The sequence below is a fragment of the Macrobrachium rosenbergii genome, chromosome 43 (genome assembly GCF_040412425.1).
Source record: "Macrobrachium rosenbergii isolate ZJJX-2024 chromosome 43, ASM4041242v1, whole genome shotgun sequence".
NCBI classification, from domain to species: Eukaryota; Metazoa; Arthropoda; class Malacostraca; order Decapoda; family Palaemonidae; genus Macrobrachium; species Macrobrachium rosenbergii.
This window is the reverse complement of record NC_089783.1, coordinates 42,138,621-42,150,405: the sequence shown is the minus strand read 5'-3', so window position 1 is coordinate 42,150,405 and position 11,785 is coordinate 42,138,621. Positions and strand designations below refer to the sequence as shown.

General features: G+C 32.9%; 1 protein-coding gene across 2 annotated transcripts in view; it reads right to left on the bottom strand.

The window, feature by feature from the left end:
• Nucleotides 1–385: 385 nt before the first annotated feature.
• The window catches only part of LOC136828811 (arrestin domain-containing protein 2-like), a 355,899-nt gene continuing 344,499 nt past the window's right edge, over nt 386–11,785 (bottom strand). Inside the window, exons 7-9 of one of the 2 annotated variants that reach the window (XM_067087042.1) lie at nt 3,918–4,115; nt 2,344–2,458; nt 386–1,568 (exon numbers count right to left, since the gene is read on the bottom strand). In XM_067087042.1, the coding sequence (XP_066943143.1) occupies nt 1,267–1,568; nt 2,344–2,458; nt 3,918–4,115 (615 nt within the window). In that variant the 3' untranslated portion in view covers nt 386–1,266. The remainder of the gene's footprint in view (nt 1,569–2,343; nt 2,459–3,917; nt 4,116–11,785) is intronic. The other variant, XM_067087043.1, reaches the window with a different exon arrangement.

Sequence of the window (11,785 nt, the reverse complement as noted above, 5' to 3'; positions counted from 1 at the left end):
TATATATATATATATATATATATATATATATATATATATATATATATATATATATATATATATATATACTAAAACTTTTACATATCAAAGCGCAAAAGAACAGAAAACAAATATTGAAAAAGGCCCAGAGAAAATAATATAATATTAATGCCTCGGCTGATTAGCAACAGGTTTAATTAATTCATTAATTAGCTGTCACTTGAGGTCAACAGTTAGAGACTTTTGTAAGAGATAAGTAAATATCGTGTTAATGAGATCATAATGAGTTTGATAATGAAGAAGAGAAGAGATCTCTTTCTACTTGATTGTAGTTCTATTATTTGTTCTTTCATTCTCTTGTTCGCTGAGATACTGTTCATGATAGAATAATAACGTTCTTTGCTTATTTTCTTTTTAAATAAAGTTGGAAAGATATTGCAGCCATAGATTTATCCCATACATATCCGCAAAATCATAAAAAAAATTATGGAAAAATTTATTACATTTAAATACACCAGTATTCTAACTTTATCAATGACTTTTTCAAGTTGTCGAACATCCATTCACTCAAGAGAGTTAAATATTCTTACTACGATTATCGACCTCGTTTACGCAGCATTTCATTTCGTACTCCCTCACAGGCTTCGAGTCCTCGTAAGGAATGATATCTGTTTGATTTAGAATATAAATATTCCACAGCATTTATAACTATCTCGCTACTTCCATTCACAAATATATATAAAGATTAAAGTAAACAGTAATCACATAAAACTATAACAATCTAATCAAAACTTTTCAAGTGTCAATTAGATTTAAGGTATATACACATTTCTTGGATGGAGAGCATGGTTGAATGAAACAGAATATTTTCTTCGATCCGATAGTCTATCTTTTTTTTCGATTCTTATCGTATAACTGGAGCTTAAAGAACTTCGCTTTGTTAACCACTGCTATGCTCAGTGTTCCACGATGCCTTTGCTAATATCTCGAGTTCCCCACTTCACGCTGGTGTCTGTTGCACTCAGCTGGTGGAACTCCACTTCACAACAATGTCACCGAAGTCAGACCTTGGGTAGGTTCCAGTACAACACTCAGGGAAATAGGAAGTTTCCAGTGTCCCGACTCTTGTCTTCGAGGGGTTTTCCAGTACTTCCAGAACGACGCCAATTTTCCAGCTCTTTAGGCATGACCGAGAACGAATTTAGTTCCATCATCACGCGCACTTGGTAACTCCTACGATCAACTTTTTTTTTCTAATGCCCCAAAAAATTAGTATCTCTCCTTGGATCACATGGTTGACGTCTTGTCCCCGCCTTCCAGGGTGGAGGAACCCCTTTTGGAGGACTTCTTGTTAGCTATGGCGATGGCTGCTGCGCTTGCTTCTCCCACAGAGGACGTCCTCTGCTGTTCCACCAGGAGGCGCGCTCGCGCAGCGGGAGTGTTGTTCAGCTTGGGGTTCGGTATGCACACGTACACGGGTCTGTACAGCAATACCGATTCCGGACTGTTCTCCATGCCGTCGTATACTTGACCTAACTGGAACTCTGGCCCTATGTATTGACCCCCCTCGACGTGATCGCAACAGACACCTGGAAGAGAATGGCGTGCGGAGATGGAATGAGGAGGAATGGAGCAAAACTGGAATTCGTGAGAAAACAAATGAGCATCAAGAGACAGGTCATGAACGTAGAAGACGTTCGTTCATTTTCAGTCATTGTTGGAACAGATATAAAGGGAAAATACATTATGTGTTATAAAGCACAGATGTTACTCTAGCTATCGTAGGGTACATCAAACTTAGAAAGGTAAATGGAAATCCTTCAAATATTTATTGGAAAATCTGTACATCATCGCATTTCACTGAGATACAGACAGAGATGTGCATAAATCTCTGACGAATCTCCTTTGATTATATAAACTGGCATCAAAACAACGATGGTCATCGACGCCGTCTCCCACTACAAAAAGGTGGATCAAAATTCCCTCAAAACGAAAGAAAATTAACCGAAAATACCTACCTCGAAAACGCAGTTGCTTAAATCAAAGGTAAATGGTTGAAATCTGAACTGAGGAAATCTGAAGACACAGAAATCAAAAAAGAATTGTGCACATAACTAATAATGTCAAATAATTATAAAAAAAATTATAAGTAACAATTCAAAACAAAAGTAACCACAGAAGGAAACATAAATCAAAACCAAGCATGAAGATGAGGTTCATCTTCAAGAAACCCAAGTAAATAATTTCCACGAAACAGAATTACAGGGTATAAATAAACATAAAAAATAACAATCAAACGAAAAGAAAGATAACCTACCTTCCTACTAAGGAGACAAGATTAGTTCAAAAATTTTCGTGACTTACTGTAAGTAATATTCGGTTGCTGATTGGAATTTGGAATCCGGAAAGGAACTGTTGCGATCGTTATTGGAAAGTGCATGTGAAGATCCTCTCCTGACTTGCTCATCTCGACGTTTACCTGCGGTGATGAGATGGCGATAAAATCGAGTAACTCTGCAATGCCATATATATATATATATGTGTATGCATATGTATGTATATATATATATATATATATATATATATATATATATATATATATATATATATATATATATATATATATATATATATATATATATATATATATATATATATATATATATATATATATATATATATATATATGTATACATATATATGTATATATATATATATATATATATATATATATATATATATATATATATATATATATATATATATATATATATATATATATATATAATATACTGTAAAACTTGTATATGTAAGGAGATTGACATGCATATAGGATAAGTTTCTTTTCTTATTCTCTTTGAATCTTATTCAAAGTCCAATTTTCGCTACAAAAGAAAATTACGAACAAAAATATTCTGTTTTCTGTAAAAAAAAAAATCTGTTAAATTTAATTTTCCCAAAGACAGAGATAACGTCAAGCCTTCAATATTTTTTTATCTTTCTGAAACATTTCTTTCAATTTCGTTTTGCTCTCATTTCGGTTTTGAAACGAGTTTTCAATCATTCTCTCTTATCTCTCTGTTTCCATTATTCTTTATTTACTTGCTTTCAAATAATTTTCAGCCTGATTATGTCATGGTATCTATTAAACTTTTCCAGCTATCTTTTGCTATCTCACGCACCCTATACCGCTGTTATCTTATCTCCGGGAGGCAAACAAGGGTAACGTGATACTGTTGAGGTAGGTAATTCCAAAATCTGTGCTCTTTAGGTATTAAACTTATATGATTAATAAAGTAAGATAATTCTTGATATGCTAGCCATTTATTCAAACGTCTAAAATGTCCTTAAGGTGAGGTTTTAAATAAAAATAAATATAACTAATGGTTCTTGATATGCTTGTCATTTATTCAAACGCCTAAAATGTCCTTAAGGTGAGGTTTTAAATACAAAATATGCATAACTAATGGTTCTTAATATGCTTGTCATTTATTCAAACGTCCAAAATGTCCTTAAGGTGAGGTCTTTACTACCAAATATGTATATACAATGGTTCTTGATATGCTTGTCTTTATTCATACGTTTAAAATGTCCGTAAGGTGAGATTTTCTACCAAATATGTACAATTAATGGTTCTTGATTAATTTTTTAATTAAGCCCTCCTGGGCCTCTGTAGGCTCATAGGGCAGGCGCTGATCTCCTGTTTCTTAGGTTCTTGATATGCTGACTGTTTATTCAAACGTCTAAAATATCCTTAACTTGAGGTTTTGACTACGAAACATGCATTACTAAATGATTAATCGATAGTTTTCCAACATCTTAATGAGGGAAAACTTCTTGTTAACACAATGAATGTTCTTATATGTATCAGTTTATGTTCTGTTCATGTATCTCATTCCCTACCGCCCCTACGGGATTCATAGCTTCCAGTGCCGTACCTTGAGAACGTAATATATCTGGAGGAGGCGACAGACGCCCACAAGCGTAGGAGGCATCACCGGAACGACGAGGCTGTGAGACGAGTCGAATTTCCACCGCGTCCCTCCGGGCACGGCGTCGCCTGTGTACTCCAGAACCGGGTGCTGGATGTCCTTCGTCACCCCCAGTACCCCACGGTCGATGAAGTACTCCACGTACTGGGAGGACAATGAAAAACAGGCGATTTAGTATGGCATTGTGGGATATGGGTTTACTTACTTAAAGGATATTGGAATAATATGTTATTATTATTATTATTATTATTATTATTATTATTATTATTATTATTATTATTATTATTATTATTATTATTATTATTATTATTATTATTATTATTATTATTATTATTTTTATTATTATTATTATTATTATTTTTATTTTTATTTTTATTTTTATTATTATTATTATTATTATTATTATTATTATTATTATTATTATTATTATTATTATTATTATTATTATTATTATTATTATTATTCAAAAGATCAACCCTATTCATATGAAATAAGCCCGCAGGAGCCATTGGCTTGAAATTCGAGCTTCCAAAGAATACGGTATTCATTAGAAAGAAACAACAGGAGGTAAAAGGAAATGCTAAAAGAAGATCCCACTTACTAAAACAGAAAAAAAATAAATTAATAAATAGATAAAAATGTATTAAAATGGAAGGAGAATAGTATTAAGGTAGTAATGCACTGCATCTTCGCTTGAACTTTCGAGATTCCAATTGCACGACACCCTCAGGGAGACTGTTCCACAGTCCAACGGTGTGAGGAATAAAGGACCTCTGGAACTTAGAAGTTCTACAGCGAGGCACATTTACTACCCATTAGTGCTGCTGTTCAGCAAATCTGGCTGCTCTCGGCAGGAAAAGGGGATCAGGGGTCAGTTGTGAAAGAAAACGTGATGAATTCAAATATCAGAAGATGCAGACATCCTTCTGCTGTTATGGTAGATAACGGTAACGAACAGATCATCATTTGAATGTTTACGTTTCAATATGTTTGGTTAAATAGTAAATACTAATATGAACATAAGTGTGGCCTAGTTGTGTTTACTGACGAATCAGTCCTTGCTAGGCAGGGTCGAATGATGTAAGATGTAAGTAAGGGTGAATGGAAATACAATATTAAATGACAATTTTAGAGTTTGATAGATAACACTAATGTACCAAAATATTAATTAAGGAAACACACATTCATATGTATATATATACACACATATGTATATATATGTATATGTATCTACAGTATATATATATATATATATATATATATATATATATATATATATATATATATATACAGTACATATGTATGCATATAATATATGTGTATGTATGTATCTGTATATTTATTATATATATATATACATATATATATATATATATATATATATATATATATATATATATATATATATATATATATATATATATAAATAACACGTAATGAATAAAATTGATAAAAATATCACCCACTGTCACACATAAGACGACATTACAACTTTGAATAAAGAATCGAACGTCCATTACTAAGAGTAATTAATTATCTTTGCACGTGAGAAAATAAAACTACCTCTCTCTTTTATCTAAGAGAAGGAAAATAATGATTATGCAGGAAATCACATTTTTTTTTTAATTTTTAATAAGTGTGATCTTTCAGTATTTCCTTTTACCTCCTGATACCTCTTTCTAATGAACACCATATTCATATGAATAAGCTCTTGTGGGCATATTTCATATGAAAAGGGCTGATCTTTTGAATAATAATAATAATAATAATAATAATAATAATAATAATAATAATAATAATTCACATATTATTCCAATATCCTCAGTTGTAAATCATCATATTTCTTCATTTAGTTTGTGAAGCAAATGTATACAGATGGAGGAAATTACTTTATGAACGTCTGCCAGGAAAATTAGAATTACACAGCTCTTTAAAATGCTGACATTTTTTAAAAGTAGCATGACAGAGCAAAAAATTAGCATATACACAGTGACTTACAGATATACAGTTTATTTAACATTTAATGACTCCTGGGAGTCATAGGCGAGACAGAAAGGATAAGGAACCCCATTGGGTTATCCGGTGGCCATGACAAGCTTGTCGCTGTACAAGACATGTCTTTAAGGCCAGTTGATGGCGTAGGAACGACTTAGACTTTGAGATATATATATATATATATATATATATATATATATATATATATAATATATATATATATATATATATATATATATATATATATATATATATATATACACACACACATATATATATAAAGATTGTTAACATATATAGATAATATATAAACCAGGCATTTATATAAAATGCCTGGTTTCACTATCTGCCTATAACACACACACACACACACACACACACACACACACACACATATATATATATATATTTATATAAATATATATATATACTATATAAATTTATAAGTATATATATACATATATATATATATATATATATATATATATATATATATATATATATATATATATATATAATATATATATATATATATATATATATATATATATATATATATATATATATATATATATATTATATATATATATATATATGACGGAGCATTCATCAAGGCTACATGCAACACAATCAAAATGGCCCTGAAAACGAATAAAATCCCGAAAATACAGACACTCTTTCCAAACCTCACACCCCTGAGGTTTGATCTTACCCGAAAGAGCATAGGAGGGGGAGAGACCTCTCTCTTTAACCTGGCCACCTCAGGCCAAGCATCTTTAAGAGGATCTCTCTCTCTCTCTCTCTCTCTCTCTCTCTCTCTCTCTCTCTCTCAGGCGACGACCCATCATCAAAAATTAATTGGGATCTCATTCACTTCTGACTTCAAATAAATCCAGATCTCGCAAAACACTTATGTGGGCGTTTTCATCTCCGAAGCCATTTCTCCCCTAAACAGTTATCCGGGAGTTTGATTTTCTGGTTAATGAAATTTGATCCTGAGCGTTTTAAACTTATCTGGCGCGCATGTGTACACATTCACGCATCAGTATTACGTACGGAGTTTGCATATGTACATACACTGCGTTGCTTCTTTTTACAACGCTATTGAAAGTGAATTTATGTCGGTTTACAGTTGTTTTCATGTCTTCGTAAGGTGGCTTGTGACTGACAAACGAGAAATTCCCTCAATGAACGATGTCCTTATATTATTATTTCTTCCTCCCTTCATTCCTTGCTTCCTTCATTCTTTCCTTCATTCTTTCCTTCATTCCTTCCTTCATTCTTTCCTTCATTCCTTCCTTCATTCTTTCCTTACTTCCTTCCTTCATTCTTTCCTTCATTCCTTCCTTCCCTCATTCTTTCCTTTATCCTTTCATTCACTCCTTTCTTCCTTCCTTCACTTTCTCATTCATTCAATCTGTATACCTATTCAAACTAGTAAATCATGCGCTGAAGTTTCTTCGGCACAATCGAGTTTTCTGTACAGCGTATAATCAAGGCCACCGAAAATAGATCTATCTTTCCGTGGTCTCGGTATAATGATGTATGAGCCGTTGCCCATGAAACTTGAACCATTTCCCAGTGGTGGCCTGTCCTATACCGCTGCCAGACACACGATTATGGCTAACTTTAACCTTAAATAAAATCAAAACTACAGAGGCTAAAGGACTGCAATTTGGTATGTCTGATGATTGGAGGGTGAATGATCAACATATCAATTTGCAGCTCTCTAGCCTCAGTAGTTTTTAGGATCTGAGGGCGGACAGAAAAAAGTGCGGACGGACGAACAGAAAAAGCCGGCACAATAGTTTTCCTTTCGGAAAACTAAAAAGCGAAATCGTCCCCGACGACGACATTCAGGCAATGAAGAGAAAATACTGCACTGTCTTTGACAGAAAAATATTCACGGCGGGAAGACAATATCCATATTAACGAGGCTTCTAGGAATGCTTTACATAATGTAAACCACAGAACACAGATAAAAGAAAACAAGTGGACACACGAGGAGAGAAACTGCAGGTTGAAGGAAGGGAAGGATAAAAAAAATGAAAGATTTAGCAAAACGATCCAAGCGTGACGTCCATCTTCCTTCTTGCATTCTTTATTTCTTTCTTTCTCTCTTTACTTCTTTCTTTCTTTCTTTCTTACCAAGAAGAAATCAGGTTAGGCTGTTGTTGCGTTGCCAGAAGCGCGATTATGGCTAACTTTAACCTTAAATAAAATAAAAACTACTGAGGCTAGAGGGCTGCAATTTGGTATGTTTGATGATTGGAGGGTGGATGATCAAAACACCAATTTCCAGCCCTCTAGCCTCAGTACTTTTTAAGATCTGAGGGCGGACATAAAAAAGTGCGGACAGAAAAAAGTTCTATTCAGAAAATTAAAAATGACCCGTGAAATAGTAAAATAAAAAAGTACGGTCCTTCTCACTTAGGGTTAAACTTGTAAATATCGTAAATATCAAACTTCTGGTGTTTTCAGGCAAAAGCTGCCCTTTAGGTATATTTGCATTGTAGAAATCAGACCCTAAAGATATCAAGCTTTTTATGCTAATCTTCAGCATCGTCAGATGTGTCCTTGTAACGAAAGTTGATCATTACTGCAGATGGTGAGATATTTGTGTATTGAAAATTACCATTACAAGATTATATTTAGGAAGGAAATTTATCCGTTGATACTAACTAAAGATACCGAAAATATTTATAATACCTGAGGTAGCAGTTATGTTACTTCATTTTATATTACCAGTTTACCAGAATAACACATACTATTTACAGCATATCAACCAAAACTGATTTATGCTCTGTTACCAAATTACTATAAAATGCGATTTGTGCAAAAGAAGTCGGAATCCTGAAGCTCAAAGTGAAAGGAATCCTTTAAATCTTTACATCAAAAGAATTTCCTGAGTGCCAATTTTTCATTATTTCGTAAACATAAAGGATTCTTCCACGAGCGAAAGTAAAATGCCAAGAGACATAATTAGTTAGAAACTGGACGTTGTATTCATTGCTATTGCCTTTGGAGTTTTGCCAACAGAATGATCGAGAAATAGACGAGGGCTATTAAACAGATGTTGCTACATTTTCTGTTTGGAAAGATAGCATGTCTGTTATGGCAATTTCCTTTTTGACAGAGAGAAAGAGAGAGAGAGAGATTCAAGCGTAAACCTTCATACAACTATAAACATTTTACCCCAATTTTTCTCGCAATTTTCGCGGCAATTCTTACGTCGTTGAGCTTCGCTTCAGCCTTAAGCGAACGGCCTCAAATAAACTAGAAAAGGTTTTATTCCAGAATCCTGTATATTCCTCCCATTTATCAAATGAACGGGATACCCACACATACACATACACGCGCACACACACACAGATTATTTTATTTAAATAATCCTTGTAAATTAAAGTTGATCATGAGAAAAAATGAGGTATTTGTGCCAGTGAAAATTACTGATAACAAATATCTTTTAAGAAAAAAATCTCTGCTGATTATAATGATCGTGATATTTGTAATGCATAAGGTGCTATTTACGTCACTTATTTTCATATAGAAATACACAGGCGTAGAATATCTACCATTGCTAATTTGTGCTCTATTACCAAATTACTATAGAAAACGATCAAAGGAAAATATGTCGGAATCCAAAAGGTTAAAGTTGAGATTTAATACAACGGAAAACTCAACTAAAGTGGAATTATACAAAGTATTACATCAAAAGAACTTTTTGATTTTTAGTTTTTTCCAATTTCTTAAATACAAAAGGTTCTTGCGCGCGCGAGAGTGAAACGTCAAAGACAATTAGTTATATACTGGATGTTGTATTCATCGCTATTTCCTTTGGAGTTTTGCCAACAGAATTCTCGAGATATAGACGAGGAATATTCTAAACATGTTGCAAAATTTCTGTTTGAAAAGATAACAGAGAGAGAGAGAGAGAGAGAGAGAGAGAGAGAGAGAGAGAGAGAGAGAGAGAGAGAGAGAGAGAGAGAGAGAGATTCAGACATAAACCTATTGCAAAACGATAAACATTTTACTCCAGTTTTGCTCGGCATTTTTGTGGCAATTTTTTTACGTCTTTGATCTTCGTTTCAGCCTTAAACGAACGGCCTCAAATAAACTAGAAAAGGTTTAATTCCAGAATCCTGTATATGCCTCCCATTTCTCAAATAAACGGGATACTCACACGTACACATACACACACCTCTTGAGCATTATATATATATATATATATATATATATATATATATATATATATATATATATATATATATATATATATATATATATATATATATATAATGAGGACAATATCCACGAAGGAAAGAGAAACAATGGAGTGCTGCGAGGCCTTTCGACTGGCGTCCTTTGCTAAGTAAAGGACGCCAGTCGAAAGGCCTCGCAGCACTCCAGTGTTTCTCTTTCCTTCGTGGATTTTGTCTTTATTTATATATTCATCAAGTTCCATATTTTCGTGATTCAGTTATACATACATACATACATACATACATACATATATATATATATATATATATATATATATATATATATACATAAATATATAAGTATGTATATAAGTAAATAAACACAGGAAAGGTGAAGATTAAAGACCAGGTACCAAGCGCTGTCGCGTATTACGTACACTTGTACCCACGAGAAGTGTCCTTAATACACGAAAGCGCTTGGTACCTGATCTTTAATTTTCATCTTTCCTGTGGTTATCTGCATATAGATTTGTCTCGTGCATTTTGGTGACTTAATCACTTTTGTTTTCTCACACTGAGGAGAAGATTTTACTGTTTCTTCTCTCTTCTGCGAATGATCTAATTAGTTTACTCCCAAGTAACAGATCGCCATACTTTTTGCAAATTCTTCCTTATTTTAGTTCCATATACATACAAGTACACACACACACTGTATATATGTATAGATATAAGTGCATGTATACAATTATATGTATATATTGCAAAAAGTATGGCAATCTGTTACTTGGGTGTAAACTTTGTTAGATCATTCGCAGAAGCGAGAAGAAACAGTAAAAGCTTCTCATCAATGTGAGAAAACAAAAGTGAAGAGACAATTCAGAGCCTAAATCGTTGAGGGAAGAAACAGATAATTCAGAGCCTAAATCGATGAGGAAAGAAACAGAGACAATTCAGAGCCTAAATCGATGAGCAAAGAAACAAACGAAAAACTGGACCAATTCTAACACAAGAGACGAGGACAGGTAGGACCGGATGGGTGTTGCATAACCTTAGCTGAGGATCGCATCATCTCCAAAGAAATGAGACTGCTATTGAAATACTCCAAGGAGAAAATAACGAAAAAATTAAGCGCTGTGCTCTGGGAAACAGCGCAGTGACGATGAAATACGGATATCCTTTTTTATTAGAATTAATTGCAGTAAAACCAATCTCTTTAAAAAGAGTGACGACAGCAATTGATATATGAAAAAGATTTTTCGAAATAGACCAAATGAAGCCAAAGAAATACGACACAGCATACATCTATCTATATACAGTATATATATATATATATATATATATATATATATATATATATATATATATATATATATATATATATATATATATATATATATATATATATATAAAACATCATTCAAAAATATCACGCGTAAAAATAAATATTTTTCTAAACATATTAACTGTAACGAAAATTTTACTAAACTGTTAAAGTCACCGAATTAAAAAACAAAAATTCCAGTGAGGGAGCAAAATTGAATAGAACCATTTTTTCCTTCCATCCACAAACAAGCGTCCAATTACGACTACGCCTGCTTTTTTGAAATTCTTAAAACG